Source organism: Hyla sarda, chromosome 9, assembly GCF_029499605.1.
Source record: "Hyla sarda isolate aHylSar1 chromosome 9, aHylSar1.hap1, whole genome shotgun sequence".
NCBI lineage: Eukaryota > Metazoa > Chordata > Amphibia > Anura > Hylidae > Hyla > Hyla sarda.
This window is the reverse complement of record NC_079197.1, coordinates 67,056,487-67,083,660: the sequence shown is the minus strand read 5'-3', so window position 1 is coordinate 67,083,660 and position 27,174 is coordinate 67,056,487. Positions and strand designations below refer to the sequence as shown.

The following is a 27,174-nucleotide window of genomic DNA, read 5'->3' as shown; positions in this document are numbered from 1 at the left end:
CCTCAGCGGGATCCATGGCCGGATCTACTGTTCGGATTCGGCTAGCTGGATGTGGATCCTCTGTGTCAGCGAGGGATTGGCGTGGACCGTACCGATGGACCGGTTCTAGGTTGCTACTGGTTTTCACCAGAGCCCACCGCAAAGCGGGATGGTCTTGCTGCGGCGGTAGCAACCAGGTCGTATCCATCGGCAACGGCTCAACCTCGCTGACTGCTGAGAAGGCGTGGGACAGAAGGGCTAGGCACAGGCAAGGTCAGACGTAGCAGAAGGTCGTGGCAGGCGACAAGGTTCGTAGTCAATAGCAATAGCAGAAGGTCTGGAAACACAGGCTTTGGACAACACTAAACGCTTTCTCTGGCACAAGGCAACAAGATCCGTCAAGGAAGGAAAGGGGAAGTGAGGTTATATGGACAGGGAGCAGGTGGAAGCTAATTAGACTGATTGGGCCAGGCACCAATCACTGGTGCACTGGCCCTTTAAATCTTAGAGAGCTGGTGCGCGCGCGCCCTAGAGAGCGGAGCCGCGCGCGCCAGAACATGACAGCCGGGGACCGGGACATGTAAGTGGCTTGGGATGCGATTCGAATTTTCCCCTTGATATATTTTTTGTAGCAACTTAAGAAGGGTGTGCTTTGCAGTGTACAAGTGGCTGAAATGCATGCAAAGTTTTCTTCCCATTGTTAGGATGTCTTGCAGATGGGGGAACACTTCATAAACCACTTGACAACCAGATTTAACACATGTGCCATGCAGGGCACATGGGTCAGGCTTCCTTGACGCAGCGCAGATAAGATGTTCTTCCTGTTATCGGTCACCATGGTTCCCATTTCCAGTTTTTGTGGACTAAGCCATGATTCGATAGCCAGGAATGACTTTTAGCAGTTCTGCCCCTGGGTGACTCTGTTCGCCATGGCAAACAATGTGAAGAACAGCGTGACACCGCCGTGCCCTGGACACATGGTATGCTGGAGGGGAACTGAGACTTGTGGAGGCTGAGGACACGGTGGAGGATGAGGAGGCGGAGTCGCACACTGTCGCAGGACCAATGGCCTGAGAGCATGAAGGCAGAAGCGACGTGACAAGTCCAAGTTGCTGTTGTGGCTGTGCAGGAACCACATTCACCCAGTGGGCCGTAAAGGACATGTATTGTCCCTGACCGTAGTTACAGCTCCACACATTGGCGCTGCAGTGAAGTTTGGTACACACCGACAGGCTCAAGGACTGGCACACCTACTGTTCCACAAAATTGTGAAGGGCTGGTATTGCCTTTTTCGCAAAGAAATGACGGCTTGGGACTCTTCACCTCAGCTCGGCACAAGCCATCAGTTCTCTGAAAGGTGCAGAGTCCACCATTTGAAAAAGGAGGAACTGCAGCACCAGCAACTTGGACAGGAGCACGTTCAGCTTCTGTACCGTTGGATGAGTGGGCGCACACTGTTGTCTCTTGGACATGGCTTCGCTGATGGATTGCTGGCGGAATGACTGACTTGAAGTAGGAGGAGCAGGAGCATCTGGACCAACAGAAGATGGGTATGACAGAAAGCATGTCACTGATGTCCTCCTCAGGTTCCTCAACAGTGTCTGCTTCAGGAACCTGAACGTGCGCAACACCTACTCCCACTCTACCCTCCTCATCTCTACTTGCCCGTCTAGCGGAGGAAGCGGCAGATGTCTCCTCCACTTGTTGGCTGGGCAGTAGCTGCTGACTGTCCTCTAGTAGATCATCCCTACTAAATAGTGGAGCTGAACGCACAGCATGCAATACTTCTGTGGGGGAGGGAACAGCATAGGACAGAGTCAATTGGAGGACAGGGACTACTGCAGGGCTATGCCAACTGAGGGTTGTGTCTGAGGAACCCACCGACTGTTGACAGGGGTGTCAGAGGTCACTTATGATGAATTGGATGACCGAGTTAACCAATCAATGACGGCAGATGATTTGCTGGTTGGGACACGACCACTAGCTGATACCGGGAGCTCAGGCCTCTTGCTGAGACTCCTGCTGCCACTCGCCCTTAGTCTGCTGCGACCTCTGCCTGATGAATTTAGGCATCTGCCACTCCTCTGTGCACGTCCTGGCACTTCTCTGCCTGACATACTTATACACCAGCTGAGTGTGTATATGTTACACTTATGAGAGGAGGACAATACGCTCCACTACGCTTAAAACTGTATTTGGTAACAAAAGCAGGTGTGTAGTATTGGCTGGCCTTTCAGGGTAACAAGGCCCTTATGACTTTAACAGGAACAAAATTGTACACCACGTAGGTGTACGTACAGTATACACTTATGAGAGGAGGACTATGTGCTTCACTACGCTTAAAACTGTATTAGACTACTGAAACAAGTGTTTAGCTTTGCTGGCCTTTCACAGTAACTAGGCCCAAATTAGTTCAACAGGAAAAAAAACGTACACCTCGTAGGTGTACGTTCAGTTTACACTTATGAAAGGTGGACAATACGCTCTGCCTAAATCTGTATTAGGCAATAAAAACAAGTTTTTAGCTTTGGCTGGCCTTTCACAGTAATTAGGCCGAAATTAACTAAAAAAATTTACACCACATGTACGCACAGTTTACACTTATGAGAGGACCATACGCTCAGCTACGCAACCTGTATGAGGAACTAAAATCAGGTGACTATGGCTTTTCATGCTCACCCTAACTGACCCCTATTAGCTTTGGAGTTGTAGTACACACTAGTGCTGCAGCACAGAGTTGCTGTATAGTACTGCCCAGTACAGTATTATTATGCACTAATAGCAGATGACAATGGCTTTTAGTGCTCAGCCTAACTGGCCCCTATCAGCTTTAGAGTTGTTGTACATCCCACTGCAGCAGTACAGAGTTGCTGTGTAGTACACCCAAAAGTGTACTTTCTCCCTCTCTCTTTCTCTCTCTCCCTTCTCTGTTAGTGCTTTTCTGCAATAATTTGGGCTTGTGGTGAATCGCTGGTGTAAAGCTGTTTTTCTGTGCAACACACACACTGCTCTATCTTTCTCTGCAATAAAACTCTCTTAAATAAAACGCTGGAATGGCTGGCCGCAAGATGGCTGCCAATTATATAGGGCTGTGACATCACAGGGCTGGCTGGCTGATCATAGGCTGCATGCTGCATGTGATTCTGGGTCATCCCGCCTTCCCAGAGTTCCTTGCCCCATATCCTCACATGTGGATCCACCATTTTAGATGCCCTGGAGCCTGGACCGCACTAAAGGGAGTTTAATGAAGCAATTTGTTTTATCGAATCGTGGCGATATTTGGATTCATTGCGAATAAAATTTTTCCTGAAATTCGTAATGAATTCGGATTAGTCAGATTCGATTCGCTCATCCCAACTGACATCTACCACCTCACGGCTCTTACCAGGACAAACATTTCTACAGCTTTCATCTGCTCCCCTCGGCCGTCAGTAACTTCGACCTACAGGATGGACGCTGTCTGTGCCAGCTTGCAAGCGCGAGGAGTGAGCAGCTCAGCCATCCTGATATGCTCTGACAATTAGAGTTGACAAGACATCCTGGGACTTATAGTTGGTGAATGGTGCGGTGCATGAACTGTTCCATACAAATATAGACTGTAACATTGATAATGCAAGTGCCACTTCATAAGGAAATAGCTTGACTGTTGCATCGCTTATAATATCACATACATACAAGACTTTGCTACAGAGATTTTAATAGCGCTTTCATTGTTACAGCACTTTTAATATATGGGTTATTGATACCAGCTACGGAAACCTATGAGGTTTGTGTCCTCACATTTCTTTACACCGCAACAGGACTTTTATCGTGCTAACTTTGTATGCATTAGGTGGATTATAATATTGTATTTTTAATTCCGTTTTTTATTATATTTTAATTATGTACTGTAATGTTTTTACTGTACACTACATTCAATGCAAGGGTAATGCTAGGATGTTAGTCACATAACTTTGCTAAATAAATCCTATCTGTAACTTTATACGACTGGCCATATCTATTATCCATGATATCTATATCTGTTTTTCTGTACACTCCTATTCATTTACACCTACATATACACATAGAATATTTATACCTAGAAGATCTGTTTCTACTTTTCTTTCTTATGTTTGGCAATTAGGCACATAGGGCATCGTGCATCACAGTCACCTGGTATATATTTTTTTCATATAATAGTACAATAGTTTTCATATATTTTGTGAGCAAAGTACTGTTTCATAGAATGTATATTATGTTTAACCATGATACCGCTGCACCTTATTTAGTGAAGTTGTGAGCTGCCATTTAGGGAATTTGTGCAAGTAGGCAGGGAAAGATTGTTATTGGATACACTTAGGGCTCACTCTTCCCTGCCCTACATTACACATGTTTATGACATCCACTGCTGGATCAGGGTTACTCCCTCTCTGTGGATAACTTTTAGACCAGTATGCCCCTTTTCAAGTCCTTCACCACCAGAGACAATGCAGCTTTTGGCACTGTTCAAAAAAACTAAAACAAAGAAGCCTCCCAAGATATCCTACCCTACAATGATCTCAATGGCCCTTACTTGTGAAAACATGTTGTTTGTCAGGTATAATGGCAAAAGGGATTTCCTTATTTTGAACACAATGCACAAAATGGCAGCCCCTGTCCCTGTGCAAGGTACCACTACATTGATTCTTTTGTGGACATTAATTAGTGTACGAGAGAAGTTTATCTCTCGGATCAAGTCCCTAACCCTTGTACATGAGCAAAACTATGTATGGTACAAAAAGGTGGTGGTGTACTTGGTCCAAAAGGTATCGTAAAATGCTTTTGTGCAATGATCGAAATAGAAGCCATCAGCAACCTTCGCAGCCCATGGTGCCCAACCTTCAAGAGAAGTGGTTGATACATAGCTTGCAACAAGGTAGCGGACATACCACAGTGAGTAGGCACATCCGTACCAATCACGCAGCACACCTCTAACATCGTCCAGAGGAGCAGAGCACAGATAGGGGAACCTACAATTATGGGGACACAGTGAGGGGGGGGGGGCACAGAGAGGGAACTATTACTGTTTGAGGCAACTTTGTAAGGCATTGTTGTGAAAAAACATAGAAAACCCTCTTCCAATGCTGGAGTCTTAATTAGGAGGGTGTTACAAATGCATATTTCTCCCATGCGCCTGCACAGCACTTTATGTCAACATATTGGGTATTTCAGGACTGGGGAGAAATTGTGTTGCTAATTTTGAGGACTTTTGTCCTTTCACCTCTTGCAAAAATGTAATATTTCGTGCTACAACAACATGTTAGTGTATAAATTTTAACTTACATTTTCACGATCTATTGTTCTAAAAATCTGTCAGACACCTGTGAGGTCCAAATGCTCACTGCACCCCTTGCTACATTCCTTAAGGGTCAAATCCAATGAAAAAGCAAACTGGTCCTTAAAATTTCGGGTTTGAAATATTTTCATGAAAAATGTGAAAATTTCTGCAGAACTTTTAAGCCTTCTATAATCTTAAAAAAGTTAAAGTATATTTAACAAATGATACCATAATTAAGAAGACATATTGTAAATGTAAATCAATATCTAATTTATGTGGCATGATTAAATTCCTTACAAACAGAGAAATTGAAATTTAGAAAATGTTAACTTTTCATGAAATTTTTGAGTCTCAAAATCACAAGGGTAAGTTAAAGTACTCCAAAGCTACACATAATAAGCCAGGTCAGATTTTAAAAATGCGTCATGGACCTTAAAGGGAACCAATCATCAGATTTTACCCTATATAACGCTTGGCAAAGCGTTATATAGGGTAAAATCTTTATTTTCACCATTCCCGGGGGATGCTCCTGACCCCAGGGATGGTGAAGATATGAAGTTATAAACTAGTCACCGCCGCCGCCGTCAGTAGTCACCTGGGCGGGGAGCTCTCCTCATCTACTCCCGTTCTTCGGCCGGGAGCGACGCCCCCTCCGCTTGATTGATGGGCCGTGTCATTGTTCCGCTCACTGAATGGACGGAGCAGAGCGATGACGCGGCCCATCAATCAAGCGGAGGGGGCATCGCTCCCGGCCGAAGAACGGGAGTAGATAAGAAGAGCTCCCTGCCCAGGTGACTACTTACGGCGGCGGCGGTGACTAGTTTATAACTTCATATCTTCACCATCCCTGGGGGCAGGAGCATCCCCCGGGAATGGTGAAAATAAAGATTTTACCCTATATAACGCTTTGCCAAGCGTTATATAGGGTAAAATCTGATGATTGGTTCCCTTTAAAGAAGTACTCCGCTGCCCCAGCGCTTGGAACATTTTGACCCCAGCGATCAGACATCTTATCCCCTATTCTTGGGTAGGGGATAAGAAGCCTAGGGGCAGAGTACCCCTTTAAGGCCAAAATGAGCTCCATCCTGAAGGAGTTTATATAAGCTTTCTATAGGTTGTTTACTTGTGGGAAAAGAGTAGATGGACAAACTTCATATAAAATTCTCCACATTCAGCTTTGGAGTTCAGTGGGCATTCCCCTCAGATGCTGGATTACAGGGAAGATCCATTGATTCCAGTACTGCCTAGTTGCTGTCAATCAGGGGGGGGGGTAGGGGACCAGTGAACAGAGTGGAGTGACTAACCAGGGGCATATTTTTTTTACTTTTGATATCTCAGTGTTGAAGGGGTCAATTAACTAGTGAAAGGTATATATGGGTTTAAGCTCAAAAGCCCTATAGAGCTATGCCCTTACTTTATATTCTCAAAACTACTTACAGATATATTTTGCTTTGAGCCCCGGTTCACACCGATTTGTTGTTTAGGCCTTTGTTGTTGTTTTAAAAAAAACTCAGACTACCACGGAAGAACATCAGCAGGATGAAATAATTTTTATGTAAGCTATGCCTTATTGATATTCTTTATACATATACTACACCTTACAACAGCAAATGTATTCAAAGTCGAAAAGGATATGAGACTGTAATGCTCAAATCCAGTCTTATGGAAACCTTAAAAGACTAGTACTATGCAAGGAATGTTATGACTGTGCAGTTTCTACTGTTTTACTATTTTTAATAAATAGTGTTTTAACATGTTAAAGGCAAAACATTTTTGTCAGAATACTTCAAGTAACAGCAATCATTTTATACTCACCCCAGTTGTGGACCCCCATTCATAAGGTCAAACACTTGAGCTGGATTTAAGAACTGTTTGAATTTGCGTAGGAACTTTACACCTTGGTTATCTCCACTTTTAGAATTTACAAACACAAGGAGGGGACTGGCACAGGAGACAGGAGATGTAGCTTTCCAAAAGCCTGAAATAAAATAATTATGCATGCTAAACGTTCAGGTGACAGCAAACTACAGTACTATCAAATCACAATCCTGAACAACAGCAATACCTGATGGACTGTACAGAGCAGTGCACGAGTGGCATAAAAAGACAAAATGGGGAAAATTTATCATTGGTTTTAGGCAAGGTTTCCACACGTTTTTTTTATTTTTTATTATTCTTTGGAAAACTGGCACTACATTTTTTGAGCCAAACTCAGAAGTGGATTCAGTAGGAAGGAGATTTATAAATCCTTCCTTTATATTTCCCCATTCATCTTCCATACACATCTGGCTTTGGTCCAAAAATTGCAGTGGCATTTTTCCAAAAATGCCAGAAAAAACCTGTGTGGAAACCTAGCCTTACCCTGTTTATTTTTATTTATTTTTTTGTGGTAAATTGTTGCAAATTTTTGTGCAATCATTTAGACTCATTCAAGAAAACAACTTAAAGCGCAACTGTGATGACGTTTGGGGCATATAAACTAACCATAGTCTGTGTATTGTGTGTAGACTAATAATCTAGCATTACTTTTACCTTCTTTATTCCAGTTTTAAACATTTTTCTTTGCAGTCACTTACAGTCCGATGGCGTGGCAATGGGTTCGCTATGCCCTCCTGCCACCACGCCTATCCCCTATACCTCAGCCCTGGGATTGCTGTGTGATTGACACACAGGTCCCAGTGCATGTGCCCCCTTTGATTTTAATGTGTGCGCTGACTGACAGGAATTTACACAGCAATCGCTGGCACTCGCTCCTGCTGTCTGACATCACTGCCGGTACACCGCTAGAGGCAGGGAGCGAGTGAGCTCTCTAGGATTGCACAGGCACACGGAGATGTCAAACTGCGGGAGCAGGCGCTTGGTGGGGAAGCAATAACAGTGCCCGTTCTCTTCTTTGTGTGTGCCTGCATTCACTAGAGGCAGAGAGCTCACTCGCTCCCTGCCTCTAGCATTGTACCGGCAGCGATGTCAGACAACAGGAGCGAGTGCTGGCCTGGGCAGCCAGCACTTGCTCTGTAAATTCCTGTCAGTCAGCGCACACATAAAAAACAAAGGGGGCGCATGTGCTGGGACCTGTGTGTCAATCACACAGCAGTCCCAGCGCTGAGGTATAGGGGATAGGCATGCCAGCAGGAGGGCATAGCGAGCCCTGGCCATGCCTATCCGACTGTCAGTGACTGCAAAGAAAAGTGTTTTTGTGGTAATTACAACTGGAATAAAGAAGGTAAAATGCTGGATTAATAGTCTACACACAATACACAGACTATGGTTACTTTATATGCCCAAAACTTCATGACAGTTGCACTTTTAATGTATTGTGTGAATGGTTAGCTTTTTGCAATGGTCAGTGATTTATCAACTGCTAGTTTTTTTAATTGTCAGAACATTTTTGCGCAAACACTATCATTTGTGCGCAATCTCACATCAGCTCATACCACACAGAAACGTGTCTACATCTAAGCTACTTTGCTTTTTATGAAGATAAATTATTAATTTCCAATGATTACATAAAGGGGTAGTCCAGTGGTGAAAAACTTATCCCCTATCCTAAGGATAGGGGATAAGTTTGAGATCGCCGGGGGTCCGACCGCTGGGGCCCCCTGCGATCTCTCTGTACAGGGCCCCGGCTCTCTGGCCAGATAGCGGGTGTCGACCCCCGCACGAAGCTGCGGCCGACACGCCCCCTCAATACATCTCTATGGCAGAGCCGGAGATTGCCGGAGATCTGCCATAGAGTTGTATTGAGGGGGCGAGTTGGCCGCTGCTTCGTGCGGAGGTCGACACGCCCCCTTCCCGCGGGCTGTCGGGGCTCCGTACAGGAGATCGCAGGGGGCCCCAGCAGTCTGACCCCTCGCGATCTGCAACTTATCCCCTATCCTTAAGATAGGGGATAAGTTGTTCACCACGGAGTCACCACTGGACTACTCCTCTAACAACAGTAGGCTGACAGCTGATGTGTTCAAGAACTCTCAAATTTTTGAAAACATTTCATTATATCTTTTCATGTGACAACACTAAAGATATCTAGTGACAACACAAAAGATATCTAAAAACAAAAGTGAGAGCACTCCATGGTGTATTAAAAGAGATGAAAACTGGTAAAGAGGGAAGGCATGAAAGCCGCTCACCCCAAGGAGTTGTGTACAAACATACACAACAATAGTATGCACATAGGTGGAAACGAGAGATCCGCTGCCCTCCGGCTGTAGTGGTTGTAAAGAGAAACATGGCTTCAAGAAGGATGCCGGATCCACAAGGCGAAGTATACACTCAAGGTAAAATCAGGTAAAACAAAGGATAGTTTATTCCCAAGATGCAATGCGTTGCACTGAAGTTCCGCAGCTTCATCAGGCATAACACAAGTAGGTGAAGTGCATATTTATAGGGATAACAATTAACCCTCTCACTGCATATTCAGTACAGCTAAAACATTTACAAACAATGAATATAATTCATATATAAAATTCCAATACACAAAAGAAAAATAATGTATATAAGAGTGTACAATATAACAAACATGAAGACATCATTCAAAATTATAAAGTATAAGACAATAGACAGATATAAAAGGGAAAAAGAAAACAGGAATAATGAAAAAAGAAAAAGAAGGGAAAAAAAAGGAAAAGAAAAGAAACAGGGGCACTCGATGCGAACTCGGCCAGAAGCCACACATTTGCATGCAATGCAAACTAGGCTTAAAGTCGTACTATCGCATCTGGTGTTCTGAAATTACCGAACATTCTCTATGGTCTCAAGATGAACATCTTAAATATCCAGAATGACTCACGATTAATGAGTCGTTTGAAAACGGTTGGGGGTGTAATCAGGTATTGTTTCAAGGATAATTAAACGTAAGGAGGACATGTCATTTTTATGAATTACAGTAAAATGCCTCGAAACACTGTGTAGTGCAAAACTGTTTTTAATATTGGACCTATGCTTGCACATCCGAGAATGTACAGTCTGAATGGTGTGTCCAATATATTGAAGATGACAACTACAAGATAATAAGTAAACTTTATATTGTGTATCGCAATTCAAAGAATGAGTTATAGCATGTCTATAACTCATTATAACGTAGCGGAAGGGTCAAAATAGACGGGCAAGACCACAGACAATAGGGAACACTTAATCTCAGGCAAGGGGCACTGATCCGGCAGGGAAGAGGGGGAGGAACTACCTTAAATAACATAGAGGAAGGACCTGGCACCAATTAGCGGTGCACTGGCCCTTTAAATCTGGAGAAGACGGCGCGCGTGCCCTAGGAGGCGGGGGCACACGCACAGGGAAACAGAGAGCCAGGCAGAAGCTGGTAAGGAACGGGCCGCAATTCGCATGCCCGCCGGAGGAACGGGGTGGTGAGTGCTCACGGTCAGAGGGCCGGACTGGACCACTCACCGTAACAGTTCCCCCCTTTTGGTCTCCCCCCTCATTTTGGAGGACAAGGATTTTAGAATCAGATCATGGTCTAAGATGTTGTCCTGCGGCTCCCAAGACCTCTCCTCTGGCCCAAATCCTTCCCAATCCACAAGGAAAAAAGTTTTCTTCTGATAAATTTGGAGTCTAAAATCTCTTTGGTCCCAATAAGAAAGAAGGTGGATGGCACTCGCAAGTGGGATGCAAAAACTTGAATTTATTCACTCACATAAGTCGGGCGGGTACAGTAGTGAAGGAAGGAGCTGACCGAATGGAACAACTGAAATAAAAAAAAAGCACAAACGGATGCGCTCCGTAGTGTAACACCAAAGGTGAGTTGGTAACGCTAAGTGTGAATTGCGCTTACCACATGAAGTTGTACTCCAACCAAGTACAACAATGGAACAGGGTGTATCATCAAAGGGTCTCTGCAGCTTCGTCCCGCTGAAATAGAATCACGATAAAAACAAGCAATCTCCAGGTAGCAGAGCTGGATCAATGGAAGCGCTGAGACCAGATAAGAAGTTAAAAGGATTTATTTCCCATAATGCAACGCGTTTCACGGTCACCCGCTTCCTCAGGCATGTTGGGTGACCGTGAAACCGGGGGTCCGACCGCTGGGGCCCCCTGCGATCTTTCTGTACAGGGCCCCGGCTCTCTGGCCAGATAGCGGGTGTCGACCCCCGCACGAAGCTGCGGCCGACACGCCCCCTCAATACATCTCTATGGCAGAGCCGGAGATTGCCGGAGATCTGCCATAGAGTTGTATTGAGGGGGCGAGTTGGCCGCTGCTTCGTGCGGAGGTCGACACGCCCCCTTCCCGCGGGCTGTCGGGGCTCCGTACAGGAGATCGCAGGGGGCCCCAGCAGTCTGACCCCTCGCGATCTGCAACTTATCCCCTATCCTTAAGATAGGGGATAAGTTGTTCACCACGGAGTCACCACTGGACTACTCCTCTAACAACAGTAGGCTGACAGCTGATGTGTTCAAGAACTCTCAAATTTTTGAAAACATTTCATTATATCTTTTCATGTGACAACACTAAAGATATCTAGTGACAACACAAAAGATATCTAAAAACAAAAGTGAGAGCACTCCATGGTGTATTAAAAGAGATGAAAACTGGTAAAGAGGGAAGGCATGAAAGCCGCTCACCCCAAGGAGTTGTGTACAAACATACACAACAATAGTATGCACATAGGTGGAAACGAGAGATCCGCTGCCCTCCGGCTGTAGTGGTTGTAAAGAGAAACATGGCTTCAAGAAGGATGCCGGATCCACAAGGCGAAGTATACACTCAAGGTAAAATCAGGTAAAACAAAGGATAGTTTATTCCCAAGATGCAATGCGTTGCACTGAAGTTCCGCAGCTTCATCAGGCATAACACAAGTAGGTGAAGTGCATATTTATAGGGATAACAATTAACCCTCTCACTGCATATTCAGTACAGCTAAAACATTTACAAACAATGAATATAATTCATATATAAAATTCCAATACACAAAAGAAAAATAATGTATATAAGAGTGTACAATATAACAAACATGAAGACATCATTCAAAATTATAAAGTATAAGACAATAGACAGATATAAAAGGGAAAAAGAAAACAGGAATAATGAAAAAAGAAAAAGAAGGGAAAAAAAAGGAAAAGAAAAGAAACAGGGGCACTCGATGCGAACTCGGCCAGAAGCCACACATTTGCATGCAATGCAAACTAGGCTTAAAGTCGTACTATCGCATCTGGTGTTCTGAAATTACCGAACATTCTCTATGGTCTCAAGATGAACATCTTAAATATCCAGAATGACTCACGATTAATGAGTCGTTTGAAAACGGTTGGGGGTGTAATCAGGTATTGTTTCAAGGATAATTAAACGTAAGGAGGACATGTCATTTTTATGAATTACAGTAAAATGCCTCGAAACACTGTGTAGTGCAAAACTGTTTTTAATATTGGACCTATGCTTGCACATCCGAGAATGTACAGTCTGAATGGTGTGTCCAATATATTGAAGATGACAACTACAAGATAATAAGTAAACTTTATATTGTGTATCGCAATTCAAAGAATGAGTTATAGCATGTCTATAACTCATTATAACGTAGCGGAAGGGTCAAAATAGACGGGCAAGACCACAGACAATAGGGAACACTTAATCTCAGGCAAGGGGCACTGATCCGGCAGGGAAGAGGGGGAGGAACTACCTTAAATAACATAGAGGAAGGACCTGGCACCAATTAGCGGTGCACTGGCCCTTTAAATCTGGAGAAGACGGCGCGCGTGCCCTAGGAGGCGGGGGCACACGCACAGGGAAACAGAGAGCCAGGCAGAAGCTGGTAAGGAACGGGCCGCAATTCGCATGCCCGCCGGAGGAACGGGGTGGTGAGTGCTCACGGTCAGAGGGCCGGACTGGACCACTCACCGTAACAGTTCCCCCCTTTTGGTCTCCCCCCTCATTTTGGAGGACAAGGATTTTAGAATCAGATCATGGTCTAAGATGTTGTCCTGCGGCTCCCAAGACCTCTCCTCTGGCCCAAATCCTTCCCAATCCACAAGGAAAAAAGTTTTCCTCTGATAAATTTGGAGTCTAAAATCTCTTTGGTCCCAATAAGAAAGAAGGTGGATGGCACTCGCAAGTGGGATGCAAAAACTTGAATTTATTCACTCACATAAGTCGGGCGGGTACAGTAGTGAAGGAAGGAGCTGACCGAATGGAACAACTGAAATAAAAAAAAGCACAAACGGATGCGCTCCGTAGTGTAACACCAAAGGTGAGTTGGTAACGCTAAGTGTGAATTGCGCTTACCACATGAAGTTGTACTCCAACCAAGTACAACAATGGAACAGGGTGTATCATCAAAGGGTCTCTGCAGCTTCGTCCCGCTGAAATAGAATCACGATAAAAACAAGCAATCTCCAGGTAGCAGAGCTGGATCAATGGAAGCGCTGAGACCAGATAAGAAGTTAAAAGGATTTATTTCCCATAATGCAACGCGTTTCACGGTCACCCGCTTCCTCAGGCATGTTGGGTTTAGCAGATTACAAGGTATATATAGGGAAAAGGGGTTAACCCCTTCAAGGAGGAAAATTAAATTAACCCCTTGAGGGGTCAAGCCCTTTAAGCCTTTCACAACAAGATAGAAGCACATAATAACATCACAACAAAGTACCCAATAAAACCAATACAATACAATTAAAAACAAATATTAAATTTTAACAAAAAAATATTAAAAATATTATAGTACTATATATATAAAAAAAAAAAGAAGAAAAAAATATATATATATATTATTTTTTTATATATATAGTACTATAATATTTTTAATATTTTTTTGTTAAAATTTAATATTTGTTTTTAATTGTATTGTATTGGTTTTATTGGGTACTTTGTTGTGATGTTATTATGTGCTTCTATCTTGTTGTGAAGGGCTTAAAGGGCTTGACCCCTCAAGGGGTTAATTTAATTTTCCTCCTTGAAGGGGTTAACCCCTATTCCCTATATATACCTTGTAATCTGCTAAACCCAACATGCCTGAGGAAGCGGGTGACCGTGAAACGCGTTGCATTATGGGAAAAAAATCCTTTTAACTTCTTATCTGGTCTCAGCGCTTCCATTGATCCCGCTCTGCTACCTGGAGATTGCTTGTTTTTATCGAATGGAACAACGTCCGCTTCAGGGCAACCTGCCGCTTCTTCTAAAATCTCTTTAACAACATAAAGATCAGAGGTACCAGAGATGAGAGAAGAAGAAATGTCTTTTTTAGAAAAGCTGTTATGGAAGACAGGTTTCAAGAGGGAGACATGAAAGGAATTCGGGATCCGGAGAGAGGACAGCAGATGGAGAGAATAGGCCACAGGATTTAAAGGTTTCTTGATTTTATAAGGACCCAGATAGCGAGGACCCAGTTTATAACTGGGTGTCTTAAAGCGTACATGCTTGGATAACAACCAAAGTCTGTAATCAGGAGAGAATTCGGGAGGAGAACACCTTTTCCTGTCTGCTAGAGACTTCATACGAGACGTGGCATGTAAAAGGGAGAGACGAGTCTTTTGCCAGATGGTGAAGAAATGTCACACTTGCTCATCTACCATAGGAACCCCAGAACTAAAACAAAAGACAGACAGCGCTCCATAGTGTGATACCATTGTTGCACAAAAGATAACTCAGGTGGATATCGCGCTTACCGCAATGGGTTACACTCCACCAAGTGCAGCAATGGATCAAAGCATAGAATGAACATATGGTGTCAGCAGCCACTCCACATCTCGTTATATATAGCAAACAGTAGAACTTCAAAGTGTAGACGGGATACAAGGGCGCTCTAGTATCCAGTCTACACTTTGGAGTTCTACTGTTTGCTATAGGAACTCCGGAGGAAGAAGACAAGGGAAGAGGGAGACAAGGAAACCACAAAGGAAGGTGAAGTTCCAGTGGATTGAGAATCTTTATGATTGTATGAAAACTCTGCCCATGGAAATAAATCAACCCAGTTGTCTTGACGAGCAGAAATGAAATGACAAAGATAGTCTCCTAAGACCTGGTTTACCCTTTCGACCTGTCCTTTGGATTGTGAAAGATAAGCTGAGGAAAAATCCAATTTAACTTGGAGAAGTGAACAGAGTGCCCGCCAGAACTGGACTTCATGGTCGGATACAATATGAGAAGGCAATCCATGTAAGCAGAAGATGTGGCAAAGGAAAAGTTTAGCAAGCTGCAGTGCAGATGGAAGTCCAGGCAGCGGCACAAAATTAGCCATTTTAACCCCTTAAAGGGGTATTCCAGGAAAAAGCTTTTTTTATATATCAACTGGCTCCAGAAAGTTTAACAGATTTGTAAATTATAATAGAGAAAAAAATGGAATGGCTCTTGTTCACACCGCAACCAATATAGACCTGGGCTGCCCAATAGTTACCCCTATACCCCCGGTGTACTAAAATATTACAGAAATTATATAAAGATAATTGTGGCTCAAGGTCAAGGATATATGGACGCAAATTAATAATCAAAATCGTTTATTCATACAAATAGTAAATATATTTGATTGTTTTAATATGCGGATAGTGGTGACAGTGAATCACAGGGCCCTTGTGAAATCACGACACTCACTAATTAAAAATGTATATCAAAAGATAACATATTATATTGAGACAATTAATCTAATGAGACCACCATAGATTACATGAATATATATAATACATGCACTAGTAAGAATGCAAAAAATTCAATCTGATAGTAGATATATATCACAAAAAGAAACCATCCATAAGGTGTTGGTAACCTATAGCAACTGTTGAATTTGGAGGACAAACAGATTAAATCAGTCCATAACTTAATAGCACCAATCTGTAGGTAATAGTCAATATACAGCTCTCAGTTCTGCTCAACAGTTCACAGTGATGCAATTGTTACTTTGTATCTAAGTTCAATGATGATTGGCAGCATAAGTGTTACGCCGAGCGCTCCGGGTCCCTGCTCCTCCCCGGAGCGCTCACGGCATCTCTCTCCCTGCAGCGCCCCGGTCAGACCCGCTGACCGGGAGCGCTGCACTCGCGAATCGCATCCCAAGTCACTTACCCGTCCCGGTCCCCGACTGTCATGTGCTGGCGCGCGCGGCTCCGCTCTCTAGGGCGCGCGCGCGCCAGCTCTCTGAGACTTAAATGGCCAGTGCACCAATGATTGGTGTCTGGCCCAATTAGCTTAATTAGCTTCCACCTGCTCCCTGGCTATATAACCTCACTTCCCCTGCACTCCCTTGCCGGATCTTGTTGCCTTGTGCCAGTGAAAGCGTTTAGTGTTGTCCAAGCCTGTGTTACCTGATCTCCTGCTATCCATATTGACTACGAACCTTGCCGCCTGCCCCGACCTTCTGCTACGTCTGACCTTGCCTCTGCCTAGTCCTTCTGTCCCACGCCTTCTCAGCAGTCAGCGAGGTTGAGCCGTTGCTAGTGGATACGACCTGGTTGCTACCGCCGCAGCAAGTCCATCCCGCTTTGCGGCGGGCTCTGGTGAACACCAGTAGCCACTTAGAACCGGTCCACCGGCATGGTCCATGCCAATCCCTCGCTGACAAAGCGGATCCACAACCTGTAAGCCGAATCGTGACAGTAGTTCCGGCCATGGATCCCGCTGAGGTGCCGCTGCCAAGTCTCGCTGACCTTACCACGGTGGTCGCTCAGCAATCGCAGCAAATTGCCCAACAAGGACAGCAGCTGTCGCAGTTGACCGCCACGTTACAGCAACTTCTGCCACTGCTACAGCAGCAACCATCTCCTCCGCCAGCTCCTGCACCTCCTCCGCAGCGAGTGGCTGCTCCTAGCCTCCGCTTGTCCCTGCCAGACAAATTTGATGGGGACTCTAGACTCTGCCGTGGATTTTTGTCTCAATGTTCCCTGCATATGGAGATGTTGTCGGACCTATTTCCTACAAAACGGTCTAAGGTGGCGTTCGTAGCGAGCCTTCTTTCTGGAAAGGCCTTGTCTTGGGCCACACAGCTCTCGGACCGCAATGATCCTGCCACAGTCCAGTCCTTCTTCGCTGAAGTCCGTAGTGTCTTCGAGGAACCAGCCCGAGCTTCTTCTGCCGAGACTGCCCTGCTGAACCTGGTCCAGGGTAATTCTTCAGTAGGCGAGTACGCCATCTAATTTCGTACTCTAGCTTCCGAATTATCTTGGAATAACGAGGCTCTCTGCGCGACCTTTAAAAAAGGCCTATCCAGTAACATCAAGGATGTGCTGGCCGCACGAGAGATTCCTGCCAACCTGCAAGAACTTATCCATTTGGCCACCCGCATTGACATGCGTTTTTCTGAGAGACATCAGGAGCTCCGCCAGGAAAAAGACCTAGATCTCTGGGCACCTCTCCCACAGTATCCTTTGCAATCTACGCCTGGGCCTCCCGCCGAGGAGGCCATGCATGTGGATCGGTCTCGCCTGACCCAGGAAGAGAGGAATCGCCGTAGGGAAGAAAATCTTTGTCTGTACTGTGCCAGTACCGAACATTTCTTGGTGGATTGCCCTATTCGTCCTCCACGTCTAGTAAACGCACGCACCCAGCTCACGTGGGTGTGGCGTCTCTTGGTTCGAAGTCTGCTTCTCCACGTCTCACGGTGCCCGTGTGGATTTCTCCTTCTGCCAACTCCTCCCTCTCAGCCGTGGCCTGCTTGGACTCTGGTGCCTCTGGGAATTTTATTCTGGGTTCTTTGGTGAATAAGTTCTGCATCCCGGTGACCCGTCTCGTCAAGCAGCTCTACATTTCCGCGGTCATCGAAGTTAGATTGGATTGCACCGTGCGTTACCGCACAAAACCCCTCTTAATGTGCATTGGACCCCATCACGAAATGATTGAATTTTTCGTCCTTCCCAACTGCACCTCTGAGGTCCTCCTCGGTCTGCCATGGCTCCGGCTTCATTCTCCCACCCTTGACTGGACCACCGGGGAGATCAAGAACTGGGACTCTGCTTGCCACAAGAAATGCCTCTCCCCCCCTCCCAGTCCCGTCAGGCAAGCCTCAGTGCCTCCTCATAGCCCCCATCCTGGTGACACCCTTCCCCGTGCCAAGCTTCACCCTCTGCCCTCCCTCCCCATTCCCACTCCTGCTGTACTGCCTGCCTTTGAGGAAACCCTACAATCACTCCCGGTGTCCTCGTCCCATGTGAAGCAGTTGCCGGACAAAGAAAGGGGGAGACCTAAGGGGGGTGGTACTGTTACGCCGAGCGCTCCGGGTCCCTGCTCCTCCCCGGAGCGCTCACGGCGTCTCTCTCCCTGCAGCGTCCCGGTCAGACCCGCTGACCGGGAGCGCTGCACTGACATTGCCGGCGGGGATGCGATTCGCATAGCGGGACGCGCCCGCTCGCAAATCGCATCCCAAGTCACTTACCCGTCCCGGTCCCCGGCTGTCATGTGCTGGCACGCGCGGCTCCACTCTCTAGGGCGCGCGCGCGCCAGCTCTCTGAGACTTAAAGGGCCAGTGCACCAATGATTGGTGCCTGGCCCAATTAGCTTAATTAGCTTCCACCTGCTCCCTGGCTATATCACCTCACTTCCCCTGCACTCCCTTGCCGGATCTTGTTGCCTTGTGCCAGTGAAAGCGTTTAGTGTTGTCCAAGCCTGTGTTACCTGATCTCCTGCTATCCATATTGACTACGAACCTTGCCGCCTGCCCCGACCTTCTGCTACGTCTGACCTTGCCTCTGCCTAGTCCTTCTGTCCCACGCCTTCTCAGCAGTCAGCGAGGTTGAGCCGTTGCTAGTGGATACGACCTGGTTGCTACCGCCGCAGCAAGTCCATCCCGCTTTGCGGCGGGCTCTGGTGAACACCAGTAGCCACTTAGAACCGGTCCACCGGCATGGTCCACGCCAATCCCTCGCTGACACAGTGGATCCACAACCTGTAAGCCGAATCGTGACAATAAGTAGCACTTGTAACAGTTTGTAGTAGTAATTAGCAGGAGATACAATGATATGCTCACCGCTCCATGTGTTACAGGCTGGAGATGCTGTGATCAGATGGAGATGCTGCGATCTCTTCAGCGTTTCCTTTTGTGCCCGGGTACTGTGGCCACTTGATGTGGTGGGCACAGGCTGTCTCTCTTTGCGGGAGAGAGCACCACCGGAGACTCGGCCTTCTCCTAGGATGGCGGTGCTGTATAGTGGTGGGCCCAAAATGATGTATCTCCAGAGCTTCCACTGAAGGTATCAATCGCATCCTTGTGGTTCAGGGGCGCGCGTATGAAGCAGGCAATTAGCTGGATGGTATAGCCACTGCGTACAGGGTTCTCAGAGTTCATATAAAGGTGGTCTCAATAGTATATATAGGGGTCTGGATGCGTTTCAAGACTTTCTCCTTTTTTACCTAAGCAGCAATAATAATTGTATATAGTGTAGGTCTTGGTCTTACTCTTATATACAACTAACTCCTCCTCTACCTTTAGCGTCACTTCCAGTGTAAATAAAGATCATAGTGGTTCTAAAAACATGAATAGGAACGTACTAAACAATGGCTATGAGCATACATAACGTAGTATACAATGTCTATGCATTCATATAACCGTATAATTAGGTATATATATGTAGATAGAGGTTAAATATGTTTAATATATATGGACTAAGCTAAAAATTACAAGTTATATGCTCTTCTAAATATAAATATATACATGAACATACATATATACACAATATACAGGAATCTAAAAATTATAATGAAGATATATATATAGGACTGACACATTATAGAACAGTAATAAAATTGTAGTGGGATTGAATACAAACTTTATGGAAAGTGGTACATTAAAAATATGTGAATCTATAAAAAATATATAAAATATATAATGTAGTCAGATACATGTGTGGCATATAGCTTATATATACAGAAAAATGATGATGAAAATTAGTGATGAAAATGAATGCGTATAATATAAGAGTGTAAACAAATGTTGTGAACTAGGAATAGTGTGATCAGAATTGGACATGAATCAATATATGGATGTATATGGAAAAATGCTATAATTAATTACAAGGTGCTACTCATGCTGCCAATCATCATTGAACTTAGATACAAAGTAATAATTGCATCACTGTGAACTGTTGAGCAGCATTGAGAGCTGTATATTAACTATTACCTCATCATTGAATTTAGATACAAAGTAACAATTGCATCACTGTCAACTGTATATTGACTATTACCTACAGATTGGTGCTATAAAAGCATTACAAGGCGCATATTAACTTATGGACTGATTTAATCTATTTGTCCTCCAAATTCAACAGTTGCTATAGGTTACCAACACCTTATGAATGGTTTCTTTTTGTGATATATATCTACTATCAGATTGAATTTTTTGCATTCTTACTAGCGCATGTATTATATATATATTCATGTAATATATGGTGGTCTCATTAGATTAATTGTCTCAATATATAATATTTTATCTTTTATATACATTTTAGTGAGTGTTGTGATTTCACAAGGGCCCTGTGAATCACTGTCACCACTATCCACATATTAAAACAATCAAATATATTTACTATTTATATGAATAAACTATTTTGATTATTAATTTGTGTTCATATATCCTTGACCTTGAGCCCCAATTATCTTTATATAAGATTTGTAAATTACTTCTATTAAAAAATCTTAATCCTTTCAGTACTTATGAGCTTCTGAAGTTAAGATTGTTCTTTTCTGTCTAAGTGCTCTCTGATGACACGTGTCTCGGGAACCGCCCAGTTTAGAAGCAAATCCCCATAGCAAACCTCTTCTAAACTGGGCAGTTCCCGAGACATGTGTCATCAGAGAGCACTTAGACAGAAAAGAACAACCTTAACTTCAGAAGCTCATAAGTACTGAAAGGATTAAGATTTCTTTAATAGAAGTCATTTACAAATCTGTTTAACTTTCTGGAGCCAGTTGATTTAAAAAAAAATAGTTTTCCAGGGGATAACCCCTTTAAGGACCAGGGGTTTTTCCGTTTTTGCACTTTCCTTTTTTCCTCCTTACCTTTAAAAAATCATAACTCTTAAAATGTTGCACCTACAAATCCATATGATTGCTTATTTTTTGCACCACCAATTCTACTTTGTAATGACATCAGTCATTTTACCCAAAAATCTACGGCAAAACGGGAAAAAAAATAATTGTGAGACAAAATTTTTAAAAAACCCCGCCATTTTATAACTTTGGGGCCTCTGTTTCTATGCTGTAAATTTTTTGGTAAAAATGACACATTCTCTTTATTCTGTAGTACCATATGATTAAAATGATACCCTACTTATATAGGTTTGATTTTGTCATACTTCTGAAAAAAATTATAACTACATGCAGGAAAATTTATACGTTTAAAATTGTCATATTCTGACCCCTATAACTTTTTTATTTTTCCGCGTAGGGGGCGGTATGAAGGATAATTTTTTGCACTGTGATCTGAAGTTTTTAGCTGTACAATTTTTGTATTGATCAAACTTATTATAATATATATATATTTTTATTAATTTTTTCATGATATAAAAAGTGACCAAAAATACACTATTTTGGACTTTGGAATTTTTTTGCGCGTACGCCATTGACCGTGCGGTTTAATTAATGATATATTTTTATAATTTGGACATTTCCGCATGCGGCGATATCACATATGTTTATTTTTATTTACACAGTTTTTTTTTTTTTAAATGGCAAAAGGAGGGTGATTCAAGCTTTTATTAGGGGAGGGGTTAAATGATCTTTATTCACTTTTTTTTTCACTTTTTTTTTCAATGTTATAGCTCCCATAGCTAAAAAGTATGCAAAACACTAAAACACTGCACACACTGATCTTTTACATTGATCACTGGTTTCTCATAGGAAACCAGTGATCAATGATTCTGCTGCTTGACTGCTCATATCTGGATCTCAGGCACTGAGCAGTCATTCGGCGATCGGACAGCATGGAGGCAGGTAGTGATCCTCCAGCTGTCTTGTAAGCTGTTCGCGATGTTGCAATTTTGCCGCGGCGATCCCGAACAGCTCCCTAAGCTAAGCGGCATGGTTTTACTTTCACTTTAGACGCGGTGTTCAACTTTGATTGTCGCGTCTAAAGGGTTAATAGCGTACGGCACCGTGACCAGAGCTGCGCGATCTTAGCCACGGGTCCCGGCCGTGGCCCCGCATTATACCGGTACGTCCTTGGTCCTTAACAGGTTAAAGAATTGATCCACTACAACCCAGATGACCGTATTACCGCCAGAAGAGGGAAGGTCAGTAATAAAGTCCATTGTGATATTGGTCCAGGGAAGCTTAGGAACTGGCAAGGGTTGTAGAAGACCTGCAGGTTTGGAACGAGGGGTCTAGTCCCCAGTACAGACCGAACAGGACAAAATCAAGGACATCCTGTTTTAAACTAGGCCACCAATACTGTCTGGAGATGAGCTGCAAGGACTTACGAATTCCGGAATGACCGGCCAGAAGAGAGGAATGACCCCACTTCAAGATTCGGAGTCTTGAACGGCGAGATACGTAAGTCTTTCCAGGAGACAGGTGCTGAAGACTTGCTGGTGCTGCAGAGATGAGATGTTCAGGAGGAATAATATGTTGAGGAAAAGATTCCTGGTCAAGAACATCAGAAGATCTAGAAAGAGCATCAGCTCATAAATTCTTCTCTGCTGGACGGAAGTGACTGAAGAAGTCAGAGACCAATGGGCCTGCCGAGGATTGAGACGATGGGCAGTCTGTAGATAGAGCAAGTTCTTGTGGTCTGAATAAATAGTAACTGGATATACAGAGCCCTCCAAGAGATGACGCCATTCCTCCAAAGCCAGCTTTATTGCCAAGAGCTCGCAATCTCCAATGGTATAATTTTTCTCTGCAGGAGAGAAGGTCTTAGAGAAAAAAAATGCAGATTACTATTCTTCCTTTAGAAGACTTTTGCGTTAAAACTGCACCAGCTCCAACTGAAGAAGCATCCACCTCCAAAAGAAATGGTTTGCCTGGATCGGGTCTTGATAAAACCGGAGCTGAAGCGAAGGCAGATTTTAACTGTTTGAAAGCTTATTCAGCCTCTGGAGTCCAAACCTTAGGATTAGAAGTCTTCTTGGTGAGAGAAACAATTGGGGCTACCAAGGTGGAATAATGAGGGATACATTGCCGATAGTAGTTGGCAAAGCCGAGAAAGTGATGAATAGCTTTCAAACCGGAAGGTCGTGGCCAGTCCAGTACAGCGGACAACTTGTTAGGGTCCATTTGAAGACCTTGACTGGTAACAATATAACCCAGAAAAGGAAGACTGTTTTTTTCGAAAGTACACTTCCCTAGTTTAGCATAGAGATGATTGTTTCGGAGACGTTGTAAAACTTGACAAAGGTGGGATATTGGGCGAGTAGATGAGAATGTCATCCAAATAGACAACGACACAGGAGTATAGGAGGTCACGAAATATATAATTGACGAACTCCTGGAAGACTGCTGGAGCATTACAGAGTCTGAAAGGCATCACAAGATGCTTGAAATGTCCATTACAAGTATTAAACGCAGACTTCCATTCATCTCCTTCTCATATATGAATCAAATTATAGGCCCCACAAAAGGCCAAGCTTGGAGAAAATGCTTGCTCCATGCAGATGATCAAATAATTCCGAGATCAATGGAAGCGGCTAGCGGTTCTTGACAATAATTTTATTCAAGCCACAATAGTCAATGCAAGGTCGCAAAAAAACATCTTTTTTTTCCACAAAGAAAAATCTGTCTCCAGCCAGGGAAGAAGACTTCCTGATAAATCCTTTCTGAAGATGTTCTTTAATGTAATTAGACAAGGCCTGGGTTTCAGGAACAGACAAAGGGTAAATTCTCCCCCAAGGAGGTGAGGTCCTGGGCAATAAGTCTATAGGATAATCCTAGGGATGATGAGGTGGTAAAACTTCAGCTTGCTTCTCACAGAAAACGTCAGCAAAGTACAGAAGAAACTATGGCAAACTGGGCAGAGGAGTAGAAAGAGACACCAACTTAGATGGAAGTGTATACAAACAGTTGTTAAAGCAGTAGGATCCTCAAAGGAGTACTTATTCGGTTTTCCAATCAAGATGAGGGGCATGTAGTTGCCACCAAGGTAGGCCAAGTAAAAGAGCGGAGGTACAATGAGGAAGTATGTAGAAAGACAAATTTTCCTTATGCAGGACTCCAACCTGCATAGATAAGGGTTCCGTGCGGAATAACACAGTACAGTACAGTTTTTCTCGGTTTACCAAAGAGATGTACAAAGGCTTCAAAAGGCGGGACACCGGCAGACGATACCTATGTACTAAGAAGGCATCAATAAAATTTCCCGCGGAACCAGAGTCCAGGAAAGCAAGAACAGAAATAGTCTCTTTGGAGGGTAGAGCGAGCTGAACCGTCAAATTCAAGCAAGGAGAGGAGGTATTCACACCTAGGGAGGCCTCTCCCACAAACCCTAGGTGAGAGCATTTCCCTGTGACACTGGACACAGAGGACAATCTCTGAGGAAATTAACTGCACTGGCGCAGTAGAGGCAAAGATTCTCAGCTCGTCGGCGAGTTCTTTCCTGCAGAGTCAGGTGAGACCAATCCCCCTGCATAGCCTCCACTGCGGGAGGCAACGTAGAAGGTTGCGGTGGGTGCTGTAAGACTGGTGCTAGGTGAGGAAAACACCGAGGTTGTGCATATTCCCTTTCATGACATTGTTCCTCACGTTGTTCAGAGAAATGGATATTAATCCGAGAGGCCAACTGTATGAGTTCATTCAGGGTAGATGGCAATTCCCAGGCAGCAAGAACATCCTTAATATGGCTGGAAAGTCCTCTTTTGAAGGTGGCGCTTCATTATTCCATGATAACTCCGATGAAATGAATAGCATACTTGCTGACAGAAGAGCTGCCCTTAGAAAGGCTCAGCAAAGCCGTCTCTGCGGAAGAAGCTTGTGCAGGTTCTTCAAAGACACCTCGGAATTCAGTCAAGAAAGCCTGGATATTAGCTGTGAGTGGATCACTGCGGTCCCATAACGGGATTGCCCAGGCCAAGGCCCTTCCAGTTAAGAGATTGACGACAAAGGCCACCTTTGCTCGTTCCGTAGGGAACTCTTCCGCCATAAGTTCTATGTGCATGGAGCACTGTATCACAAAACCACGGCAAGACTTGGGATCCCCCTCATACTTCTCAGGTAGAAACAAACGTAGCTTAGATCCCGAGGCGACTGCAGGAGCGAGAGGCAACACTGGAGCAGGAGGGGGCTGAGGCTGTTGTGGTTGTTGTTGGGCAGAAAGCAACTGCTGCATCGTGGCGGACAATTGGTTTAACTGTTGTGTCTGCTGGGCCAACTGCCGCGACTGGAGAGCCACGATAGAGGTGAAATCCGGATTATCGGGCAAAAGAACCCCAGCAGGATCCATGGCCGGATCTTGCTGTAATGATGCTGGATGTGGCTCCTCTGACCTGTGTGGCAGATGACACGTGCCGGATTGGGGAGCAGAGTTTAAGGTGCCACTGGTCTTCACCAGAGCCCGCCGCAAGGCAGGATGGGCTTGCTGTGGCAGGCAACACCCAGGTCGCTACCCCCGAATTGACTCGACCACACAGGTAGTTGGGCAAGATGAGGTACAGAAGGATAAGGCATAGTTGGACTTAAAAGAAAGGTCAAGGCAGGCGGCAAAGGTGCGTAGTCAAATAACATAGGGGAAGGGTCAAAATAAACAGGCAAGGCAAAAGACAATAGGGAACGCTTATTTTTAGGCAAGGGACACTGAAGATCTGGCATGGAAGAGGGGGACTGGCCCTTTAAATCTTGAGAAGCCAGCACGCGTGGCTTCTAGGAGGCGGAGGCACACGCAGGGAACCAGAGAGCCGGGCAGGAGCTGGTAAGGAACAGGCCGCGATTCACATGCGGGTGAGTGCCGCAAACCGAATCGCAGTCCAGCCGGGGAAGAGGGCGGTGAGCGCTCACGGTCGGAGCATCTACCGGAGCGCTCACCGTAACAAAAATGACATGTCCTCCTTACGTTTAATTTTCCTTGAAAAAATACCTGATGACACCCCCAACCGTTTTCAATGACTCATTAATCATGAATCATTCTGGATATTTAAGATGTCCACCCTGGTGTTGCGTGGTCTGAATGAGACTATAGAGAACGTTTGGTTATTTCGGGACACTTGATGCGATATTGCAGCTTTCAGCCTAGTTCGCATTACATGCGAATGTGTGGCTTCTGGCTGAGTTCGCATTGAGTGCCCCTGTTTCTTTTCTTTTCCTTTCCTTCTTTTTCTTTTTTTCATTATTCCTGTTTTCCTTTTCCCTTCTATATCTGTCTATTGTCTTATACTTTATAATTTTGAACTGATGTCTTCATTTTTGTTATACTGTACACACATATATTTTTTTTTTTTCTTGGAATTGGAATTTTATACATGAATTTTATTCATTGTTTGTAAATGTTTTAGCTGTACAATTCCCTGCACTGCATATGCAGTGAGAGGGTTAATTGTTATCCATATAAATAAGCACTTCGCCTGCTTGTGTTACGCCTGATGAAGCCATGGAACTGCTGTAAAACGAGTTGCATCTTGAGAATAAACTATCCTTTGTTTTACCTGGTTTTACCTTGAGTGTATCCTGCGCCTCGTGGATCCGGCATCCTGCTTGAAGCCAACACTAGAGAAATTTCACCGCCTGAGAAGAAACTGTAGTAAAACTCTAGACAACCAAGCTCAAAGTCAAATAATATCCAAAAGGCTAAAAGACAAAGGATATCCCAGCACAATTGTCAAAGCCGCATACCTTCGAGCCCTAAAAATCCATCACAAATAACAGACCCAGTACAAACAATGGACCTAACATCTTCCGTACCTGCCATACCCCATGAGGAAAGAAGAGAAAAAAGTCATCAGACGACTTCTGAATCATTTAAGCATAGTTTCATAACTACATACTCCACTATGCATAACATGGTTCGCAATGTGCTCAATAAACACTGGGATTTCCTCCTTCAGGATCCCATTTCAAAAGACCG

General features: G+C 44.4%; 1 protein-coding gene across 10 annotated transcripts in view; it reads right to left on the bottom strand.

Moving 5' to 3' along the window:
* The window catches only part of LOC130290823 (diacylglycerol kinase eta-like), a 1,161,394-nt gene that overhangs the window by 662,180 nt on the left and 472,040 nt on the right, over window positions 1-27,174 (bottom strand). For all 10 annotated transcript variants that reach the window (XR_008847710.1, XM_056538928.1, XM_056538925.1 and 7 more), the window contains one exon: window positions 7,091-7,253. Coding sequence is in view for 9 of the 10 variants with exons in the window: in XM_056538928.1 (XP_056394903.1) it covers window positions 7,091-7,253 (163 nt within the window). In the remaining variant the exon portion in view is untranslated. The remainder of the gene's footprint in view (window positions 1-7,090; window positions 7,254-27,174) is intronic.